General features: G+C 37.5%; 1 protein-coding gene across 1 annotated transcript; it reads right to left on the bottom strand.

Moving 5' to 3' along the window:
* Positions 1 to 701: 701 nt before the first annotated feature.
* Positions 702 to 9,510, bottom strand: LOC131688038 (uncharacterized). Its single transcript, XM_058972165.1, has 4 exons — positions 9,376 to 9,510; positions 1,175 to 1,246; positions 1,020 to 1,115; positions 702 to 953 (listed from the first exon to the last, which is right to left on the bottom strand). Exons 1-4 carry the CDS (start codon positions 9,508 to 9,510, stop codon positions 891 to 893), a joined length of 366 nt encoding a protein of 121 aa, XP_058828148.1. The 3' UTR covers positions 702 to 890.
* Between the last annotated feature and the right edge of the window lie 15,241 nt (positions 9,511 to 24,751).

The raw sequence follows: 24,751 nt of genomic DNA, 5'->3' as shown, positions 1-24,751 counted from the left end.
AGTATACCATAATTAGGATCTTACTGGTATCGATCCTAATGTGCTGAGTGGTACTCCGTTGTTGTGGAGGATCACTAGAAGAGGTTTAGGCTAGGCGTTTGTTTAAAGGAGACGTGTAGAGCCCACAACACCTATAGTCATCCCCCGCTGTTGGTTCGAGCCGCGAATATCACACTTACGTTACTATCGCGACTAAGCATTACCCGCCCGGCGGCCTTCAGCTAGCCTCCCTCATAGTGCCCTTCACTTCACTATTCGAGAACCGGACAAATATGCGCTAAATTGAGTATATATACATATTATGTAGTACCATCAGGTTGATGTCAAGTTTGATTCGGAAGTACTCGCTTATCATTTAAACTTTTTCATCTAGTTTCACTTTCATCAAAACAGATCAGTGAAGTTACAGTCGCGAGCGTGTAATCGATCGTGAAGGTTCTTTCAAGTAAGGAGATGAACTCATAAGGTGCGAAAAAGACGAGACAAAGTGCTAACAGGCAAACATTCAAGTTCAATTATCAACAAACGTGAGTAACTTGTGGAATGCAGAAGCTCATCGCAGTTTTAGCGGTAATCGTAGTATCGTATAATGTCATAATGATTGATGCTTAATCAAACTTTTCTCTCAGTTTGCGACGGTGACCTTTCTGATAATATCCGTATCGTATCAAGTGGACAAAGATATGGACATAGATCTAGTGGCTGACGAAACAACGATTATATTTCGACCTCTCTTTGTCTACAGGAAACAGAAAGCAGATGCCGAGCGAAGAAGAAAAATTCGCGAGGAGTGGCGAAAACAGCATCCGAATTTGAATTATTACGACTATGTGCACAGTTATCAATAGTTAACTGTAAAATAGACGGATTGTTTGACAACATAGTTTTGTTTATTTCTCAAGATCTTTGAACTGAAATAGTATCATGATATAGGTGACGATGGCAGTAAACACCTGTGGAAAATGCATATTGTTAAATGACTTTAATAATTGGTAATAATAATTGGGAACATTACATACATTACAAAACACTTTCAAATTAATAGTGAATAACCCACAAGCAGTTATTTTAGGTGACTCTGTCAGTAGCTTCAAGTTGATGATATCAAGAAAGTCCTGAAAAAATGTTGCGTGTAATATACTTGGTTACTATTTATTGTATTTGAAAGCATTACCAGATATGCTACTGGCTGGTCTTCTGTTGCATTATACTGTAGTGATTTTATGGCGTTTCTGAATTCTTGTTCCTAAAAAGAAAAAAAAATGTTAGGACGACACAAATAAACTAGTCAGCAGTTGTACTTTCATATGAAATATAAGAGAAATTCTAATTTATTTCTAAATTAGTTATGAAATTTTCGTTTGGTCTCATCAGAATCCGACACTAACTTAGTGACATGACAAAGCTAGCGCTGATTTGACGATAGCTCCACAGAACGAAAAGTCTATTTGAGGAGTTCTGATTAAACTGATGAGAATTAATGAATTCGAAACTTGGTTTGGCTTAGCAAGCCAATATATTTCTCATTAGTGTATTCTGATGAGACGAAGTTGAAACTAACCTATAACTAAACTATAACTAATTTAGTTATAGGTTTTGTGCTCTCAACCCTTTGAGATGCGATTTTTTTTCATTGCAGGTAAATACTGTTATTTTTAGCTTTATATAGATTTTCGGGGTCGCTGATTCTGATTCTGACGTCGAAAATGTTAAATTCAAAATGGTGGATCCAATATGGTGACTGTGCTTGGCTAAATTTCTTGATTTGTTATATTGGCTTCAAACGTCTTACAAGGGGGTTTTTGGGGTCGCTGACTCTGATTCTGACATCAGAATCGTAATCAGCGACCCCAAAAGTTCAAGTAAATCGAGTTTTATATTCATTGTAACAAAATTCACCAATTTCGTAAAAAAATGGCTGCCATTGCCATTTTGAATTTTCAAGTTCTGTTATCAGAATCGTAATCAGCGACCTCAATAACCACATAATCTATTTTTATTCTAGTTGAGAAGCTATCCCTGTCTCTCAGAATCATCAGACCAACATAATTATTAACTCCATTTTTCATATATTGATAATTGTCCTACGAAAAATCCTGCAAAAATATATTATTTAGTTCAATATTTGAAATACTTACAAAAACTTTTTTAGATATCTAGGACTTTTAGTTCAGACACAGCCGAATTTATTGTAAAAACGAGATTTACGAGTTTTGATTGTTTATAACTAATAAGTAATTAACAAATTCGCAAAATTTTTATGATAGTTATGCTCCTTGAGTTGATTAAAAGAAAGAATTCGTATTTGTATGTCAATGCTAACTAGAAATCCAATAAAAATTTAGGAGAAGTAGGTAAGACGTATACGTCCCAGTGCGTAGCAAAGGGTTATGACAGATCCTCGACGGTACAACAGTACAGCCTGTACTGCGAAGACAGTACTCAGCGGGACGTCGGGTAATCATCGTCGGATCAGTCAGGCTCCAATTTTGATCTATGCAAGCACGAAGGTGAGAATGAAGACAATCTCGTAGTAGCGTAGTGATTCAAGTCAGCACCACAAAACAATATAGGAGATTTCTGAGAACGAGAAAAAGAGAATGAATTCTAATATTCATTCAACTTAGGAAGAGATAGATGAGGGACATGTAGAAGAGATCGCGGCTAGCATGGACATCGAATGGTCTTCTTCGGACCCGGAGTGTATCTATTAGCAGAGGCCAGGTGGAACTGTACTCGGTGCATGCCCAAACAATGCGATATCGTGATAGCCGTCGCCACAAACGCAGATACCAATATCTACGAGCTCAATACGCCGGAGATGTAAATCCATCGTGTAATGGTTTGACATGAGTCGGGACATCACACTAATGAAGTCATGACTCACATCCATCCCCTTGAACCAAGCATTCGTGAATATTTTTAGCCTTCCTAGTTCCCTATTGCTACACGAAATTTGCCAACTTTCGAGGGTTCTCTGGTGAGTAATACTGAAGAAATCGTTGAAGTAGGTTGGTCTTTCATAAATGTCACCTTCTAAAGCTAAAGCTTCACCACCGTACGAAAACTGCATGTGCTTTTTGCCCCACTAAGAACACTGATGCCATCTGCTCTTTGATAGCATAGGCCATTTAAATTTCGGTTGAGAGCAACGACAATCGTTCGCCCCTTTGCCTTTGCAGAAGCCGAATTGTGTATCTGACAGAAAGCCATTTGTTTCAACCCAGTTGTCGATACGGAACGGATAACAGCTTCCGGATACAGCAGAGCATTGCAATTGGTCAGTACGAGTTGTGATCGGAGGCTGGTTAGCCTAGTTTTTAGATGGTGATAACTCTCACATATCTCCAATCGTGTGCGTCAAGAAACTTATTGAATAAGTTCAACAAGCGTCTTTTGGCAGATTCTTCAACAAGTTGAATTTGATTCTGTCTGGCCCCGGAGCTTTATTGTTACATGATATGAGAGCGAGTGAGTACTCCACCATCTAAAAAGGTGTTTCGTTCGCGTTATCGTGAGGGGAACGCGGCGCGGTAGTTCTTCTGTTCCAGGGCGGAATCCGCGTAAAACTTTCTTGGCGAAATCGAATATTCAACGGTTTGAATATTCCACGCTCTCGTTAGTAGTATATCGGTTTGGCATACGTCAAGCAGTGCCTCAAAGAGCGCCCATCGCTGTTTCTCGCGTGAATCCATCAAAGAACCGGCGCCAGCCGGTAACCACGTTTCTTGGCTTTTATCAAACCCTTCATTCGCCCCAAGTAGCACATGCAACAAACACTGACTGCGAGTAGTTGCATAAGCATAAGCTTTTACACGTGCCCTTTTTGATTGCTTAATCAGCTCAATAATCGTTGCCATATAGGGTGATGAGCCTATTTGCGCCATGTTTCTATTATCACCCTACCCGTTTGAAGCCGTTGATTAGAGCAGTGTCTGCCATCTTTGTTCAACGCATTGAGTCAAATTGTAGCGCAACAATAGGGGCACTCGATTCGAGTTTTCATTGTGCTCAAACACGAGAATTTTACTGTTTGCAACGCATTTGTGTTATTATATTGGTTCTTAACAACGGAGCAAAACGATTGATTTCAATTTTTACGCATTCCATTGATTGTAAGGCAAGAAATTACCGAATTAGTGCGGCACCTTGCTTAGTATGGTGAAAATAGGCTCATCACCCTACCTATATGCAGAGAGTCATGTTGCAGAAGCCGCTAGTCAACAACCGGTGTTGCTCGGGGAGTTTCTAATATCGCATACTGTCAATAACTACCCAGTTAAGCTCAACCGGAAATGAACCGGAATTCTGGCTGGTTCCAGTTCGCAATCCGGCTCCAGTGACAACCGATTCTAGTTAGAATCGGTTGTGTCAGAATGTAGAATTTGCAACTAAATACTAAACTCCTCTGGGTCAGGGTGCGACGCTAGAACAAATTCCTGACGAACAACCAAAATATTTTTTTTCAAAATATTTTTGTTATTTTAATTCTACTAGACAATGCCAGTAATGTAGTTTACTGAGTGATACTTACCTCAGAATCAAGCAAATCAAATGAATATGTCCATCCGAAGAAAAATACTGCATTGAAAGGCAGGTTGACAGATCCCAACAAAATAAGTGCTATGGATATGTCCTGCTGCCACATCCAAAGCGAGCAGTATGTAATGATGGCACAGTGCAAAAAAGTGACTATCGTTGTCAGAATGAAGAAAACGCCAAATGTTTCGCTAAGTAACTGTTTCATGTCTCCCAAGTGATTATGCAACTTCAGTAAGATTAACAGTACTTTCCGATCGGCATTTTTCAAGGTCCTTCTGTGCAGCAATCGGTACCTGATCATGATAAGTTCGACGAAAAGTAGCACAAATAAGTGTTGCAGGTAGAAATAGAACTCAATAAGTGTGGAACCCAATTGCACCAGGATGGTATATATTCCGAACGAGTATATTGTGAACATCACCACCTGGCTAAGACAGATTACCGAGTAGATTAGGACGGCAAATACAAACATAGCTTTCACAAGAAAAACTTTGTCTATTTTCTGCCACGTGTTGAGGATACTCTCGTAGTCACGGTCGAAGCGAACAACTCCTTCCAGCAAAGCAAAAATTTTCGTCCGATTCGCAAGGAACAGTAAATTCGCGACATAATGCACTGCTATTATGGAACTATATCGCAACAGGTTACACATATTCACTACGGAAGCTACAAAAAATTGTGGATTTCTTTTAGTGATTATAACGCCTGATACTCCCGCAACAAGAGCAACCGCAAACGGCACCAAACTATTTGTTAGAACATCTTTGTAATAGACATGATATCGATTCTTCTCGGAAACTACGCGAACGCATGATACAAACACGGTGTTGAACAGATTCACCTCGTTTAGATTAGTCATGTCAGTCGGAGAGAACGCGATGCACTATTTCGTCATCAATATAGTTGGTACCCGACTTGCTACTCACAGAACAGGAAATAGGACGAGGGTTCTAATTATGTTGGTTGTCATATTTGGTGATTTGACTGACAATCTTTTTGTGCCTAGCACAATGCTATGAGGCGTCATTTTGCTATTTAATTTCCTCTTTAATCCAAGGACATTTCTCTGGGCCGTTTTAATAGCTTACGAACAGTCCACCATAAAACACATAAATCACATTTACTGGAAAAATGTTGGAGAGTTTAGAAAAAATTGGATAGAGTTGTACCATAATGAGGTAAATTAATCATGGAATGAAAACCTGTAAATAAAAAGGGTTCTAGACTTCGAATAACATGTCGAACTTGCTTTTTGAGCCAATTTGTTTTGTAGAGTTGATCACAAACAACCTTGCAGCACTTAACGAACGTTAAACAATAAAGGGATGTGTACAGGACACGACCACGGTGGCATTAAAAATGTAGCTTTTTTCAAGACCGTGCAATATAATTCGCAAATGAATTTTAATCTATCAAAACTACTGACTCATCTAAGGACTAGAGACTAAGTCTTCAGTAAAAACATGCTACGTCATGTTCTAGCGTACTCTCCTGCTCCCATATCTTACCATTTGCTATAGACCCTCCCCGTTAAAACATAATTTAATAATGGTCCCCTAACGGGGCCCTCTTATATAATTGTGCAAAAAGTACCTAATGTTTGATAATTTTCTTTGAAGAAGTAAAATGACTTAGACATGTGCGCTATTCTGCAAAATGTTTATTAAGGTTTCATCTATAAAATAAAAATTTTCGAGTGTAAGGTGTCAAAAATGGCGTCCTAAATGGCAGCTCCAGCAAAAGGTGTTTTGAAAACCGACCTCATCTGCGGGCACGATACAGATCGCAATTCGTCGTTTACAAGCAGCAAACCAAAACGATCTGGAAGATTACATTCCGTAGAGGCGCCCTAACCTAAAAAATTCGATATAGAAGCAAAATGGCGGCCACTTGAAAATAATGTATTCTGGTTGCAATTGAAAATCGAAAAATTGACTTGCGCCTTTCGTTTTTTCCCTATTCGCAGAGTGGGCAACTAAAGCGCATCTTGTGTACATGTTAGAGAATCAACTTGCGCATTATTTACACCAGTTGCACTTTAGTTCCGCACGCTGAAAATAGGAGAAAAATCGAAAGGCGCAAGTTTACTATTTCGATTTTTCACTGCAATCAGCATATCGTTTTTTCGCAGGATTTATCCGCTTTGGCCGGCTGTGAAAAATTGTTAATTATCAAAATACTGCGTTTTTGTAGGTTACAGCGCCCGAGAATGTTGTCTTCTTTTAGGGGCAAAACCCGAAGTTGATTGGTTAAATGGTTCAGAAATGAGAATGCCCGCGGATTCGAAAAATCTTGTTTCGAGAAAGCCGCTATATTTGAAATTCCAAAACCCTATGCAATACTGGGCTTCCTGCTATAATTTTAAGCTAATCGTTTTTTAAGTAACCATTACTCTGGAATCGAGATAAATGATTAACTACCTAACCAACTAAGTGAAAAATAATCTATTTGCTATTATTAATCGATCAATCGAAAAATGGCACTTTTTAGCTGATCCACCTAGCAAATTATGTTGGTCTTTTCCGAAAATATATTCAAAACAAAATATTCAGTTCTTCCACGAAATCTGTAGTAATGGTATAAAATTATGTAAAAAAATTCCGTATTATTGGAGTGCAAATCTGAAATTTTGACAATTTTAGTATTAAACCGTATCAGTTTGAAACTAATACAATGAAATTAGTGCATATTTTACACCATTTTATTTAATATAGTTATTTCAATGTGGAACTAGAACATACCCCAGTACAACGTTTTGTTTTAAAATTTCAAATGGTTTACTTCAAAAATTTAAATTAGTATACACCACCGTTCTATTTGGTGCTTAATGTAAAACACATTTAAAACTACTACTTTTGGGTTGACTACCAGAAATCGCTATAAATTACTGCTCTAACATAACTCCACCAAAATCTCCAACTAACCCCCGCCTTTTAGTAGGCACAAACCTAGTTGAGTCGGCCCGTGCTTTCGAAATACCTACAGAAGCATGTTGTCAGATGCCTTAGTGATAAAAACGCTTCACGGATATCCGAAATATAAAACATGGGTCCCAATAGAGGTATTCCTCGAAGCCCTGTCCGAAAATAATTGAAATCGTTACCGATCATTTTTGATTCCAATGAAAATTTACACGCTTCATCGGCATGCAAAACTACCCAAGCAACCAGAAGTTCGGATAGTACTTAAAAAGCACACTTTTAAGTTCACATAAAGTTCTTAGCGAAATTTCAAGCTGATTAAGCTTTAATGGAACTTGAAAGCTGCTTAAGCCGCTATTAGAACATAATACGCATCGCAAAATTACTTAAAACGAGAAGCTTATGCAGCTCCCTTATACGAACTTTTGGTTGCTTGGGTAATCACTTGATGAGATCATTTTGATTCAAGAGCTTTTTTTAAAAGGTATAAGCTTTATAAGTTTTTGCGTGCATCGTATTTCAATCAAAATTTTCGCAAAACTGTCTGAGAAAGAGTTGCAGGGGATGAAAACTTTTGCCTGAAAAAATATCCCCTAAAAAAATGTGACATTTTTCACAAAAACAAAATTTTTCTAAAAAATTACATTTAAATTTAAAAATATGGTCCTAAATACCAATTCAAATGAAAATGCTCTTAACAAAAAAATTGTGGTAGTTTTCGAGATGTTTTAAATTTAGCTTCAATAATTTTTTATTTTGTTTTATTGCGACCTTTTCATACGTTAGGTGCGTTTCTCCATCAAGAGGAATAGGTTTTCCATAATGCTCATTAATTTCCTTTAACATGAAGGCGAGATTGGAAGCTGTGGCAGAGAAAATCGTGGAAATTCGTCGATCGAACACAACTGCAAAGTTTTCGAATCAGAGATGGTCACATTTTATGGTCGGCCAGTTTCTCATGGAATCCTCAATAGGCTCAATATTCTACGTACCTACGTACCGAAAGCAGCCTGGCATGAGAATCCCCCCCGTATCGTCAACTCAAAGCACTTATTTTGTCCCAACGCAAACGCAAAGTAATTATTTTGTCCCAACGCAAACTCACAAGAAACGCACACACATTGCACCCTTCAGTGTTGAACTCAATCCGAAACCCACCATACCCTCCCACTTGTCAAATCAGCGTGTGTACACGACTCGCACCTATCGCATTTGCATACTCGTGCGCACGATAAACTTTGGATACAGCGAGGACGTGGATACAAATGGTACTGGCACCCAAAAATTCGTACACGGCATAATTGTCTGTTGGTTAATGCCACGACTACCGAAAATTCATACCGTCTACCGCTTATTGTCCCGTCTGGACGCTAAGGTAATGATGTTGTTCGTTTGGCATACGAGCAACAAATGATTCAAACAAATACGAGAAGTTATAAATACCTCTATTTATAACCTCTCGTATTTATTTGAGCCACTTTGGTGCTTTCTATTGACGGTTCTGCCTGAACAAAACTGATTTATGAATGATGGTTTTCCCACTTTTCGTCAACTTTTCAATCACCAACTTTCAATAGACTTGACTTTTATTTAAAATATATATATATCTATATATATATATATATATATATATATATATATATATATATATATATATATATATATATATATATATATATATATATATATATATATATATATATATATATATATATATATATATATATATATATATATATATATATATATATATATATATATATATATATATATATATATATATATATATATATATATATATATAAAGTCTAACTACCAATTTGTCTAAATAAACTAAACAAAACATAATTCAACTAGTTACAATACAAGATGACGAAACTGTGAAAGTGATTTTACAAAGCTTCCTAATTACCTCAGTTTCCACGCGATCAAAGCCGTACGTTACGCCGAACATCACAAGAATGTTGCAAAACAAAACTTTAAACATCACATAACTTAATTCTGCTATCACCTCTCCGGACAAATGCACATTAGTAAACACTACCATTAGTTCATAGCAGCAGCAAGACACATTTACTAGCAGTTGAAACAAAAACAGCAGCAGCCGAAACCCGAAGGCATGCGAAATGGCTCGCTTGATCTCCGTAAGCTTTTCTGCGCTGTCCAATAATTGCATTAGTGAAAAGATCCCAAGCAATTTTCGCAAGTTACGAAACTTTACACTTAGGAAAAGTGCGAAGAATTGAGTGAAGATTAGATTCACCAGAATATACTCCTCAACGATCACCATGGAAACCGTCAAGAATGCATCTTTGAAATTATTGCTTTCCCAATACTCTAAGAAGTAGTAAACGATCATGACTGAATCTAATGCGGGAAACGTGACCATCTGCAATCGAATCAGGAGCAAGTTGTGTCTGCGTTCCAACTCGTCTGCCTCGGAAAATTCTTTGTGTGTATGTGACGCATAGCTTTGCATTAGTTGACCCACATTCAGTTGTCTTTTCCGTCTGACGAATCCTTCAACCAGTACTAGAAAAATGGTCCCAAAGATGCAGATGTACCGCGCAATTATGGAGAAATTCACTACACCAGAGTTGGACAACAGGTTCATTTGAAGCACATTGTATACTGCTACGGAGGCGACGGCTACAAATGTTATTAGATTACGCGAAAGTCCTGTCAGGATTACTTTGTTATGTACTGAATCAAAGCGAATGTTACATGCTGAGAAATGATTGAAGGTGCTCAGAAACTGTAACCCTACCATGGCTAATGTTTGAGTGAAACTGATGGTGAAAATGTAGAAGTCATCCGCTTAGCTATCATTTTTACATTATTTTTTTTCAGTACTGTTTTTATCCGCTTTTGCATTACATGTTTTTCTTTACTTTTTACAGAAACTACTATTTTATAGATTGACTTCAATGGTTCAGGCAACCAGTACACTGTAAACTAAGTCCATCATCATAGAAAAATGGTGAGCGACTGCTTTAATTATTCATTTCCCTATTACTAATATTCAGACGGTGGTGTAATCAGGAACTCTAGGTAGCTTTCTAAAATTACTTTCTTTGCTTTAAATTCATTATTGAACAATTTGAGAAACTAATTTATAGATTTCCAATTTTATCGTGCTCTCATTTTCTGATATTACCACATATACTTCACTTGAAAAGGTCCATCCTATATATTGAACAAGTACCAAAAATATAATAAATCTATCTGGCTATAATGGCCGCTTATTGTTTCCATATTTATGCTGGAACTAGTAGTTGAACCTGTTCAACAGTCATTATGTTCGTATTGCGATTGGCAGTTTTTCTTCCTCTCACAACTTCGTTTGATTTTTTATGAAAGTTATTTAACGAAAAGAATAAATAAAATGTGAGTTAAAGCGAACTTATGATTTATCGTTCTTTATGAAATAACAGGAGCTTCTACACTCCAGCAGGTGAAAAAAACATCAGACTTCGTTTGGGAATAGTGCAATTTTCATATATGCTAATGGCTTAAACGACTTGATATTGCTGTCTCGACTAAATTTGAAAAAAAACTGATCGTTATTTCATACACAGTCCACAAATAGGTTAAATACCGTAGATAGAGTATCACCAAAATTCAGATTGGGACAGTTGATTACGACGTTCTAGTGCTAAAATCAAATAAGCTGATGTTTCAGTGCACCATGGCGAGTTCGGATTACGTTCAATATGCCCCTGAACCAGATGAAACAGAGCATGTGAATGCTGTTTCATTATTGAACGTACGCTATAGGTGCACCAATTGCACCAATTCATGATTAGAATAAATTAGTACCTATTTGTTATGCTGTCTTCATGTATATAGTATGGAAAAATCCCTCTCATTACGCTGACGATATTCAACGCGTTTAGGTTGTTGTGCTGTGTGTTTTATTTGAATCTCATAGAGAGAAATGGCTCACAAAAAAGAAAAGCGATCGTTCCGTGGTTTAGTGGAAGATTTTGTTGAAAAAAAAAATGAATCAAAAGTCCTCTGCAAATTAAGTGCCTAATATTGCAAATATATGCAAATGAAATTTGATGCAGGAACCATACGACATTTTCGTACTGAACACGCGGAACTGGCCTTGAAATACGGTTTTTTTAAATGGAGAAGCACCAGAGGAACATACAAGTAATGCACCACCCAAAGGTGTAAAGTGTCATAAATAAATAAACAAACCAATTAAAAAACAAAAGCAACCCAAAAAGCATCTCGTAGCGTAGTCATGGATGAGGAGACTTTTCAGGCGGCTTGCTTGAAGTTGTTCACAAATCACGGCCTTCCGATAAATGTGAAATCAGTGAAAAATATTGGAAGAGCAGCATTCAGAATCCGCTAAACTATATCCGGAGAAGTGCAAAACAAACTGATTCCGCTGAAAATTTACTCGGCATCACGATTTGGACGGCATATACTAGATATAAACGCTCAATATGCAGTAAACGACGTTCCAGTCATCAGAACTATGGATAAGTCACGAAAGAAAATAATTGCGACTATCTTATAAATAAATAAACATATTATTACATGGGTGCGTTTCGAATTCGTCTCATCAGAAACCGACATTAACTTTTTGTCGGAATAGATTAGCACCGGCTTGACGCAAATCCATAAAACTAAAACACACTTTGTGTTTCAATCGGATGACTGATCCAACGTGATGTCCTGTCCGAGCAGAAGTTCTGATTATGCCGATAATACACAGTGAAGCCGAAACTTGTCTTGGCTTAGCAGGCCTATGCGAAAGCACTATGCTATATTTCACCCTAAGGAGAAAAAATGGGTAGGGTAACGAGGGTATTTTGGACCACTACCATATTTTGGACCACTTGGCGATAATTCATGCATTTTACCATTTAAAGTTCACAACAAATTGAAATATTACTAATGTAACACTGAAATTATAACACTAGAAAGCATCTTCCGTTCTATTCTGAGTTAAATGGTATGTTAGGAAGCAGTAAATTGAAAATTTTTAAACGTGTCTTCACATTTCAGTTTTACAGGTCCAAAAACACTAGGAAGTGGTAAGGTTATAACTAACATTGAAGTGTTATTACTTCTAAAGTGCCTTCATTTTAAACATGCAAATATGATTATTAAGCGGATAAAAGATATGAGAGAATTTTTTCAAATTGATATAAAGGATCAGATGTGTTGAAATTGTTATTTTTGATATGTCCAAAATATATTAATTATTTCTAAAGGAAAACATATTTTCGCCATGCTCCCAAATAGCTCTGGCATCTCTTCGCATACCTACTCTGTATTTTAAAAAGTTCACTATTAATTTCCAGAAAAGCACTTTTTAGTCAATCATGTACGAATTTATCATAAAAATATGTTGAATATGTGAACATTTAGTGTCCAAAATGTGTTGTAAGATCCAGTGATGCGAATTTTTATTTTCAAATGCCAACTTTCAGCTCAATCCACACCAACCGTGATCCAAATTAACAGCCTCGCTACAGCCTACACTTTCAAGTTGGCGGGATTTCCATGATAAAACCGTACGTCTTCATTTCAAAGAGATGCTTTTTCATTCACCAACCAAAGCTGTAATCTGCTCTGTAGAGGTCAGTTTAGGTTAAATGTTGACATATTTTGCGTTTTCAAGCATACATGTAAGAAGTATGTTCAGAATAGTTTTGCTTGAAAGACCTGTTTAGTATCCCAGTAGAGAGATATTCTCAGGGTCAATGAAATGGAAAATGATTGAGCAGTTCGGCTGTTTGAACGAATAATGCAACCAACAACTGCGACTTGAACATAGTAGGGTATGCTTTGAGATTTGTTCCTCCTTCAAGTTCAAACCAACCTATTGAAAATTAGCAACTCTGAGTAAGATCTGTCCAAAATATGTTTTCAACATTGGCTCAAAGGAAAAACGATGGTCCAATATATGGTTTGTTTACGGTCCAAAATAAAATTGTGTGGCCCAAAATTAGAAAAATTCACCTTCAAAATTTGTAACATTTCCTGAGCATATATGTTTATTTGACAATTTAGAACACTAGATTGCGAAAATAGATGGAGCCGTACATCTTAACCCGTTAAATGATCCAGATTATGTAGCCAAACTGTATTTTTTCAGAATTTTTTCTCAAGGCTTCATAAAGCGGTCCAAAATATCCCTGTTACCCTATACACCAAAATTTCTCACTCGGGCGCAATTTTTTTTGGTGAAACCAGTATTTGCACTTGAAGGGCACAAATCTTTACTTATTACATGGGTGCGTTTCGACTTCGTCTCATCAGAAACCGACACTAACTTTTTGTTGGAATAGATTGGCGCCGGCTTGACGCAAATCCCTAAAACTAAAACACACTTTGTGTTTTAATCCTCTCCTTAGGGTCAAATATAGCATAATAAACATATTACTAATCAATGATAAAATTAAAAATTCGTCTTTTTCCTATTATTATTTATAATTATTAATATTATAAGTGTTATAATTTTTCTGACAAGAAGTTCTAAACAGATTTTCCGAAACTGCTTAATTCTGTCATACCCACTGAGTGAATCGGGAATAAATAGATAAAATAAAACATACAAGTAATTTTGAATTTCGACTATTTGGTTAGGGTTACACCAATCGAATTGTATGTTAGGTAAGTGTCAACAACTGACTAGTAGTGACTACCCAACAAACAATTCGTGGTTTTATAAACGTTTTACCAGTTGCTTCATTCAGCTCTAGCTGAACATTGGAAACATACGTGTAATCATATATCGTTTATTCCACCCTTAAGTATCTGGATTTGGAGAATTTATTTAGCTTGTCTCTGATTAAGACACATTAAAGAACAATTATTCAGCATGTATACAACCTGAAGAAAACCACAGTCCAGCTTTATCAATAAACCTTTTCGTTATTATCAATGGAAAATAATTTAAAAAAAACATTTATTTCAATTTACACACGTCATCAAATCTCGTTGGCAGCCATCTTCTTTTATTAGTGTTACTTTACAGATATAGAAAAATTAGATTACCTTGTTGGATATCATATCACGTACCTGGGATTCGAACCCGCAACCTGTTGAATACTAAGCACTTACCTTACTGTCTGCACCAATCTTGCATACATCGAATGCTTAAGATTTTACCGATGTACCGACAAGTCTAGGCTGCTGAATAGAGTCTGTACAAAAGCTACAGTAGCCTTTTATAGATTTGAGTGAACCTAGTTGGTTTGGGATCGAATCCCAACCTACGATAATTTTTTTATTTTAAATTTTTTTTTATTCGGTATTTTTTAGAACATTCGGGAATTTTAAATTAGACAATTTACTAATTTCAAAAACTGATGATTGTAGACGTTTTTTGTATCAAAGGTGAGGACTTGTGGTTGTCACAAAACGTTTAGATAAGTAAAAATGGGTGTCATATGAAAGTGGTGGTAACTGAAAAGCCATTTATAATTCTAAGGTGGCAATCTCCTCGATTTATTTACCACTCCCTACCAAATGATTTTCTTTCCATCGTGATTTTCTTTTTGTAAGCAGAAGTCGCTGTTCGAACTCAATAGTTTATTGATTTATATCAATAAGTTCGCCTGCGTGTATAATCATTGTACCTTTGTTTGCAAGTCGATGGGTAAAAAAATCATGGTAACAATGCTGGTGTCAAAAATTTACAGCAACGTTGGAACAAAAAGTTTCTCTTGTGTTCAATATGAGAATATTCATGTTCCACAAGTAAACAGACCGTTTCGAATTAAAAGGTTCCCTACTCCAAATAAACAAAAGGTAAATTTACATAAACAAGGGCGCGTGTGATTTGGTAAGCTTGTACATTGAAAACCTGTAAATTGTTGGTTTCACGTGCTGAAAGCTCAGAAGATATAAAAAAACAAAATAAATTTTCTTTCGTTTGTTGATCTATTGCTCCTTAAACGTAATATATGCAAAACATCTCAATTGGAGTATACCGAAATACTTAGAAAATTGATTTCTCTCTTGCAAGATTTACGAGTACAGTTGTCACCAATGTAATAATCGTATGTTATTCCAGGGACTCTATTGAATTGTTTTCAATTTCATACAAAAGGTTTCTGTACAATACAAAACCCTCTGGGGTATTTTTGAAATTTCTACTTATTGTGAGAAATATAATATGATTCTAGAGCTAATTTTAGATAGCAAATCGATGACGCTAAAACTTTCTGAGTATTGCCAAAAAGGGTTTTTTTAAATTTTTTTTGTGACTGAAAAATAATGAATTCATGAAAAAAGGTTAACGGAAAAGCATTTTCTACAGATTATTTCTGCCTACAATACGATTGGATATGCACCACACACTAGGGGCAGATCACTCTAGGAATGTATAACAAAATTGCATCAAATTAGATAAAATGCATTTAATTTCCATTTTTGCATCAACTTGCAAAATTTGCTTAACAATCGTGTTACGCTGATCCACTTTGTTCGACGTTGTATTGAATATAGGGCTAGTTTTTTGTAGGGTTTTGACGTCTTACACGCAACGCAAAATACATTACACGCAACGTAGAATACATTTTGAATTTCTATTTTGATGGAAAGAAATGCATTTAATTTCGCTGATTTTTCAAAATGCATCACAAGTCATCTGCCCCCAGACCACACATATATTTTTTTTGTCGAAATTCAGCAGTTTTGCTAATTCCGCGGAGATTTGAGCAGCTGAGCACTCGGTAAATTCATTTTTCGCTAAGATCTTGGTAAAAGCTACAATTGTTTGCTGGGAATCAGTAAACAAACAACACTTTTCCGAGATATCAGTATAAAAATTTACTTCTTACTCGGCTGTGCGGGGATTTGGCTGAGTTCAACTAAGTGTGTATGTATATGAAAGTTATTGGTATGAATTATTTTTTAGGTTTGCTCATTCATCATATTAACTGGATAGTTTCTTTTTGTTAGCAATGACATTTTTTCAGGACGAAATTAAAATTGTAAATTAACTGCATGAAAATATAAAAAACTGTATAAATGATACAAGAGCAAACCGTTGAAACAACAAATAGAATAAGAAAAGGGTTTTCAATGTGCTAATTTGAGAAGTCCTTCACTTAAAAGTAAAAAAAATAATGTGCGTGTATTTGGACTCGAACCCAGGTTGGTTGCCATTTCATCATGGTTTGCTAATAGTGCCAATTTTTGTAGTAGGTACAATTACCTTTGTTAAACACATAATTCAGCTAAAAGTCAAAGGTGGAACAACGGCAAATGTATAAGTAGAAACAACCTTTTGAAGACAAGTAGTGCAGCTTAATGATTATACCACTGAGAACTGACATACAAGTAAAGTTTTCAACTTGTGTAAGAAATTAAACTGTCGCTTTGAAATTACAACAGCAAGTAGCAACTTGCCACTGGTCGGCGCTTCGATCGGCCAGCAATCGCTATACGGGACTTGTACGCAAACTTGGATACAATGATGACTCACGCATGCAAACCTGTATGCAATGGTGATTTTCAACGTATTTTCATTTAAATGTTTACACAGGTTTTTCGGGAAAATTTGTTCTAGCTTATATGTCTGTTCTCTGTGGTAATGCTATTGGTAACAGCATCATTTATTCAACTCGTAATTCAGTCTAATTAAGATGGTTGAATAAAAGCTTTAATATTGTCGCTGTTACAATTATTAGTAGTATAGTTCAGCCTAGTTGGAACTGGCGAATACTGGATTTTAAATAGGCTGAATAAACTGTTAATGTTCAAATAGTTCAACGAAAATTTTATTCAGCTTGCACAACTTTTATTCTGCTTTTAATCAACACGTAGTCTTATAGTTCACCTTCTAATGTTTGTTGGGTATGTAGCGAGTTCCTTTTGGAATAGATAATGATCAATAGTACAACCCTACTACACAATCAAGGTCATAAAACAAAAATCTTTCTATCTTTTTACGACAAATCAAATCAAAGTCGAAATGCATTTTGGTCTTTCGCGCGACGTTTCTCGTACGGAATTAGCTGGTACGTCGATGTTCGACCCATTACACCAGGTGTCTATCTATAGTTACTTTCTATAGTAATACACTAGATATGGTCGGGTTAGAGTTTTTGGACCCGACCCGAACCCCACGGGTTTCGGGTCGGGTTCGGGTTCTATAAATTTAAACTTCTCGGGTTCCGGGTTTTCAAATTTTAAATTTTCGGGCTCGGGTCGGGTCTGGGTTTTTGAAATTTTAAACTTTCGGATTCAGGTCAGGTTTGGGTTTTCCAAATTTGGAATTTTCGGGTTCGGACGGGTTCAGGTTTTGAACAATTCACATCCAACCATTTCTTGACGCTGTTTACGTCTATACACAACGCCCAGTCTCTTTTTATAGTACTTAACTTCACTCCATGATGCGAATGGATGACACATATAACCGCACTAAATTTCACCACCTTTGCATCGCTAGAATTCGTCATATTTTCTGGCGCTCAAATATTGTATTATTTTATTCATGTATAAAATTTATTCTCTTAAGATTCGCAAAACAAGCACTCATGAAAGAGCATTCAACAATAAGTGTTTCACATCTAAAATCCCTTTGCAATGTATTTTTCATGATAATCATTAATAAACCAAGTCAATGGAAATTTGTCGGAAAATATTGGTTCAACGTTCCACTATGGAATATGAGTTTTAATATTTGATCCGCTCTTGATAAGTCGTTTTGATTTATTCCAAAAGTTTTCAAAGGTATGTGCTCTGGACAGCAGTACTTTTTGATACATAATGAGTTAAAATTGTTCATTAAGATTTAACTATGTATATTGTTAACAGAAACATGAATTAAAACGATAATTAAATTCAAATGCAGCATAATTTGTATATTCTTAGCGTAGTTGCGATCCACGATATGTTTTTAACCCATCGATTACAAACACCGTTGCAGCCCGGGGACAATTTGACAATTCCCATATATTGAACTCACAAATTTGGTGGAACTTTGGTGGCATCATGGCAGCTCAAATTGAGTAACATTTGAAAAAGGTCAGAATGGAGAATCCACAACAATCGAGTCAGAGCTGAATCAGCTTCAGAGTATATACCTGATGGCGATGAGTGGTATGTTCATGACCATACTGTCTTAAGGGTACTGGGCTCTGGAACAGTAAACAAACAGATCGTGCAATCATTGTTGCCACAAATGGTTACTTGGGATGAGAATAGGCTTGCTCCCAGTGACCTTACACTTACATTCACTTTTCAATTCAAAACTTTCAATGTGGTAGATACTGTACTGTATTCCAAGTAAAATTTTTTGCATTTCTGTGTGGTGTACAATAGAATGGTAGACCACAATAACTTTTCTCAGATAATTTTCACAAACTTACAATGTTCCACGAATGTGTTCCGTAGAAAATTTTTTAATTTATTTTTAATTTTAACCGATTTTCTATATTAATTTCCATATAACCTTTGAAATTTTTGGAGGGTAGACACAATCGATCGGTACTAAAATTTGCACAATTACTAAGGGTCATAAAAGGAATCAGTAGAGCCTGGTGGAGCTAAATGTAAAAAATTGAACCAGTCTAGTGTACAATCAGCATCTAAAAAGCCCTAAAAGTACTTAGTTCGACAGATTTGAGATCAAAATTGATAACCGCATGACGAACTCAAATCGAAGAACTCTGCATTTAAAATGCTGTCTACATTTTAAGAGTACTCGGTCATTTCGGCATCGCTAGAAATTGGCACACATATTGGCTAGAGTTGGTTAGCTAAAACGTATTTTTCCTAATGCAGTGTGGTAAAAAGCCATAGGCTTTATCTCTAGATTTCATTGTTTCTTCGAGAAATTCCTACCAGGAAAGAGATGAGACGACACGACTAAGCACGAATCTCCGAATGACATGGGAATGTGCCAATCGAACCAATATATTCTGATTCTTGATTCCCGTTGCCTGAGGACGTGTATGAAATTTGCTATATACAATTCGCTGTTAATCCTTGTTTTTTTGTATGGTCATGAGGCGTGCTTGTTGGGGCAAGAGACCATGGAGTGCTCTATTTCTTTTAGAGAACATTTCTGTGCTCAATATTCGAAGACACAATAGAATACTTTCTACAATGATAGGGAATAAGTAAATAACAGTCATTTGAAACATAAAAATGTATTAGCCTTTCAAGGATAAACTACCCTATAGAAAATTTAACAGTTCATAAATTTCCCAGTCGACCGACGAAATCGGGTGCTTCGAGGTCGACAGATTAATTAATCGACTAAGTTGGGTTTCGTCTGTGTGCATATTAACCATATCACCATATTAATCGCCAGATTTAATCTGTGTGAATCTGGTTCCAGTTTTAATGATCGATCGATCGATTTAATTGGTTGACATAGACCGATTTTAACAGATTTCGTCGGTCGTATTTAATTGGTTGTCGCGTCGGCAGACGTCCATGTTAAACCCCCATAAGAGTCGGTGCAACAATCGACCGACTAATTGGTGGCATAGTCGGCCGGTTGTGCCGACGCAAGCCGATTTAGTCGGTGGGAAAATTGGGAGGATTTTCTATGGGGTACCTCAAGATGGAGAGGTGGGGACATTTGACACTTTTGAGTGTATTAGTATTATACTTGCAAAATTAAGCATGGCGGCCGGGGCCCTTGGAGTAAACATCAACATCCGAACGAGCATCCTGATTCTTTGGCACTCGATGAAAAGTGAGAAAAGGCCGAGCTTCACTTCGGATCCATCGATTAGAACACTTATGGACACTTTTTACCTCGAAAAAAATCGATTAAATTAACTATGACCGAACCGAAACAAAACTTATGGCAACAGAAGGGCCCGCTACGTCAACTGTTTGTGCTTTTCTTCTTCATATCCTCTTGTTTTTTCGGCTTCATCAAAGAAAAATGACAACCGCACTCACACACACAAAAAAATGTGCACACCTGTATCCGCCTTGGGGGTACCCCATAAAAAATTTGACGGTTGATAAATTTCCCAGTCGACCGACAAAATCGGGTGCTTCGGGATCGACCAATTAATTAGGCTGTGCACGTTGACGAAGTCGACATAAAAATGACTTTTACTGTGAGCCGTGTTTACCAGCACTGCCATTTAACTGTGAAGCAATGTTTGTAACCACGGCTCACAGTGAAAGTCAAATTATGTCGACTTGCTGGTCGACTTCGTCTACGTGCACAGGCTAATTAACCTACTAAGTTGGGCTTCATCGGTGAACAATTTTCGTCACCATATTAATCGCCAGATTTAATCTGTGTAAATCTGATTCCAGTTTTAAACCACCGACTAGTCGATCGATTCGATTGGTTGAAGTAGACCGATTTCAGCAGATTTTAACGATCGTATTTAATCGGGTGTAGCGTCGACAGACGCCCATGTTAAACCCCCATAAGAGTCGGTGCATGTCGGTGCATATATTGACCGATTAATTGATGGCACAGTCGTCCGATTGTGCCGACGCAAACCGATTTAGTCGGTGGGAAAATCGGGAGGATTTTCTATGGGGTAGGCCGTACATTAGGATGTCCCAAAATGACATCATGTTAAAAAAAGTCATCGGGCTCACTTCTTAAATTAAAGGTTAGGGTATCATGACCACTTTCTTCTCCTCAGTGAATTTGCTAAAACGCTCTGTACTGGTGGCGAATTTAGATTTTTCGAAAAATGGGTCGATTTTTGGTAAAATTTCAAATTCATGCTTGTTGAAGTGCTCCTGAACTGTCTTGGATTTTTTTCAGCAGGATTTTTTTTATTTTTCTGGAGATCAAAATGGAGAAGTTTGGTTAGTTTGTACAAATTGTGGATTATAAGAGCGACAGAGCCTTGAAAACTTAGTAAAAACTGTAATTTTTGGTGTTTTTCATAAGTTTTTCTTCAAAACTTGGCATCTACAAAATTTTAAAAGCATAGGAAACACTTCAAATAGTTGAGCCAAATATAGGAGCGTATTTTTGATGACGAAAGTGTATAGCTACGGCTAGTGGGGTATGAGTTATTTAATTTTTGCTAGATCACCTTTTGACATTTTATGCTATTCTTAAAAAATAACACTGTTTTACAAAATAAAACAATGTCAGTGTGCTTAGTCCGCATTTTGTTTTTCGTAAAATAGGAGGAAAATGATGAAAAATGGCGTTTTCTTCTTGTCTCTAGTACATCAGAATCGGTTTTTATGACCATTTGACGATTTTTTTAAAATTATTTAGTATATTAATAACCACCTATTGGGGTTGAAAATCATGAAAATTAAACAAATATGTCGAGTTAGTGGCAAGTTATGGCATATATTTGTATGCCGAATTGTTTAACGCATTCAGATTTGTATATAAAGTCTCATTCCCATGTTAGGTACCTTAGAGTGAAGAAAAATGCAGAAGGGTGGGGTGAATAAGCATAAGCATAAGCATAAGAGATCGCCCGTAGTTGCTACTCCGTTATTGACCAGAACCAAATTAGGTTGCAAAATGTTCATTGGAACAACATGCTTGGGAATAACATGATGAGCCACATTGTACAATCTATTCTGATCCCTGCTTGCTGATCAATACCGACGCCGGCCACGTCCGAATGCAGATCTTCTGGGAAAGGAAGGAATGTTAGTCCGATACATGTTGCTACTAGAGACCGAGGAATCCTCTGCATCTCCACATGTATCACGGGATGGGGAGAGTTGTTAGTAAGTGTGCCAATAGCGTTATCATGTAATAATTACTCTGGGCAGCCGGCTGCCGAGAATTTGGGAAATTTATCATTTGTTGTATTAATACGATTAGCAAAATAAGCACCTTGAACTCCGGATAGCCGGCTATAAGGAGCACTGCTTATATTTTTTAATAATATTCAATCACACAACGAATTTTGACGTAGGACTACGTCTTTGTTTTCGATATAGGGATGCACGTTGCAAATTCTACAAAAATGGTATGTAACGAAAAGTGGTCCAATTTTAAACGCATATAATTCAGCCATCTCACGAAAAATTTTCAAATTTTTTGCGCACATCGCCCCGAAATACTTTTAAGAATGGATTCCAATAGATAAACCCAAAGATTTTTGAAACCATGGCATTAAAAATTTAAATAATGAGCAACCTAGTCAAAATATCGCGCATTTACACACAGAAGATAGCGCTTCCCTAGTCCAGCACGACAGATTTGTGTACCTAGCGCGCTACGCTTCTATGAATGACGTCATCATCGACTATTTATCATTCGTTATCGAGCACTCAGTCGAGATAGAAGTCTTTTGTCATCAGTCCGTACACTCTATAGCGACAAATAGTGTTAATCCGCGTTCAAGGTTATTTGCACACTCTACGCCTAGTTGAGGTTTTTTCCCTTCTTTTGTGTTTCTGTTTCTGTACCGTTAGCCGGTCAGTGAAGTGAAGCAGTGTTCCTCTAGTAAGCCGTCTGGATACCGTTACCTACACAAGCTAAGTATTAGTTTTTGTTTCCCCTTCTTGGTTGTCTTAATAACGTGCACTGGGCAATAGGCCCGTGCAAAAATGACTTCCCCTGACGGCGGTTCGTCTCAAGGTGAGATGGACGTCGAAACAAAATCGGCTCCCCGGCTGAAAGTATATCCGAGCACGGCCACCGGGCCATTTGTGATCTTCTTTCGGACCAAAGAAAAAAAGTGTTTGAATCTGTTGCAGATTTCTCGCGTTCTGACAGACCGGTATTCGGCCGTGACAGAAATATCGAAAATTCGCCCTGATAAGCTTCGGGTGGTTGTTAACAGTTCAACTCAGGCAAATGATATTGCTGGCTACGAGCCCTTTACGAGGGAGTACAGGGTGTATATTCCAGCTAGCAGGGTTGAAGTCAGTGGGGTCGTTTCCGATTCGAGTCTGAATTGCGAGGACCTGCTAAAATATGGGACTGGCTGTTTCAAAGACCCCATGCTTAAGCCAGTGAAGATACTGGAATGCAAACGTTTGCATTCAGCATCAGTCGCAGCTGACGGGAAGAAAACATACGTCAACTCAGACTCTTATCGGGTGACCTTCGCCGGCTCTGCCCTGCCCAATTACCTCCTCTTTGACAAGGTTCGTCTACCTGTTCGCCTCTTTGTGCCGCGGGTCATGAACTGTACTAATTGCAAACAATTGGGACACACAGCCTCCCATTGTAGCAATAAAGCCCGCTGTGGGAAATGCGGTGGGAATCATGCGGATGATTCCTGTGGTAGAGATGTCGAAAAGTGTCTCTACTGTGGGGGAAACCCACATGATCTCCCTTCATGTCCCGCGTACAAACAGCGCGAGGAAAATCTTAAGCGTTCCCTTCAGGGACGCTCTAAGCGATCTTTTGCAGAAATGCTTAAGATAGCTACGCCACCTGTCTCTACGAACATCTTTGCCAGCTTGTCTACTGACGAAGGCGACTGTGATGAACCCCAGGAGGGAACATCTTCTGCTGTGCCTAGAAGTAGTAGAAAAAGGAAGAACATTTCCTCTTCCAAGCTTCGTCGTAAAGGCCAGAAGGTGTCTCTTCATGGTCCCCCTAAAATGACTACTCAAGGAAGTACTGTTGTAAAACCGAAGCAAGTCGCTCCCGGTCTCAGTAACCTGAGCTCAGAAAAGGAGTTCCCAGCACTTCCAGGAACATCAAAAACCCCAAGTGTTCCCATATCTCAGCCAGAGAAAGAAAACAGTGCTGGCTTAATAAATTTCTCTGACATTGTGGACCGTATTCTTACAACGTTGAACATTTCTGACCCCCTTAAAAGTATCTTGATAAGCTTTCTCCTCGCAGTAAAAACATTCTTGATGCAGTTCACTGCGAAATGGCCCCTCCTTTCAGCGATTGTATCCTTCGATGGCTAATTCATCGAACGAGGTCAAGGATTTAATCACTGTTCTACAGTGGAATTGCAGAAGTATTATCCCGAAAATCGATTCGTTTAAAATTTTACTAAATAATTTGAAATGCGATGTATTTGCCCTATGCGAGACATGGCTCACTTCAGAAATAACCCTACACTTTCACGATTTTAATATTATTCGCTTGGATCGAGAAGACTCTTACGGAGGAGTACTTTTGGGGATCAAAAAGTGCTATCCTTTCAATCGGATCGACCTCCCCTCGACACCAGGCATTGAAGTTGTCGCTTGCCAAACCAGAATTAAAGGCAAAGACCTTTGCATTGCTTCCACCTACATCCCCCCTAGAGCCTCAGTTAGCCACCGACGGCTTTGCGATATTGCGGAACTCCTCCCCGCACCGAGGCTAGTTTTAGGTGACTTCAACTCCCACGGCACGGCATGGGGTTGCCTTCATGACGATAATCGAT

This window comes from Topomyia yanbarensis, chromosome 3 (assembly GCF_030247195.1).
Source record: "Topomyia yanbarensis strain Yona2022 chromosome 3, ASM3024719v1, whole genome shotgun sequence".
NCBI lineage: Eukaryota > Metazoa > Arthropoda > Insecta > Diptera > Culicidae > Topomyia > Topomyia yanbarensis.
This window is presented reverse-complemented; position numbering and strand designations above follow the sequence as displayed.

Excerpts from the sequence above, each read along its gene's own strand:
- LOC131688038 (XM_058972165.1), bottom strand. The coding sequence starts at position 9,510 with ATGGTAGTGTTTACTAATGTGCATTTGTCCGGAGAGGTGATAGCAGAA. Across the intron at positions 1,116-1,174 it reads ACCAGCCAGTAGCATATCTG|GACTTTCTTGATATCATCAA; the intron begins GTAATGCTTTCA and ends ACATTTTTTCAG. Across the intron at positions 954-1,019 it reads ATTTGAAAGTGTTTTGTAAT|GTGTTTACTGCCATCGTCAC; the intron begins GTATGTAATGTT and ends CATTTTCCACAG.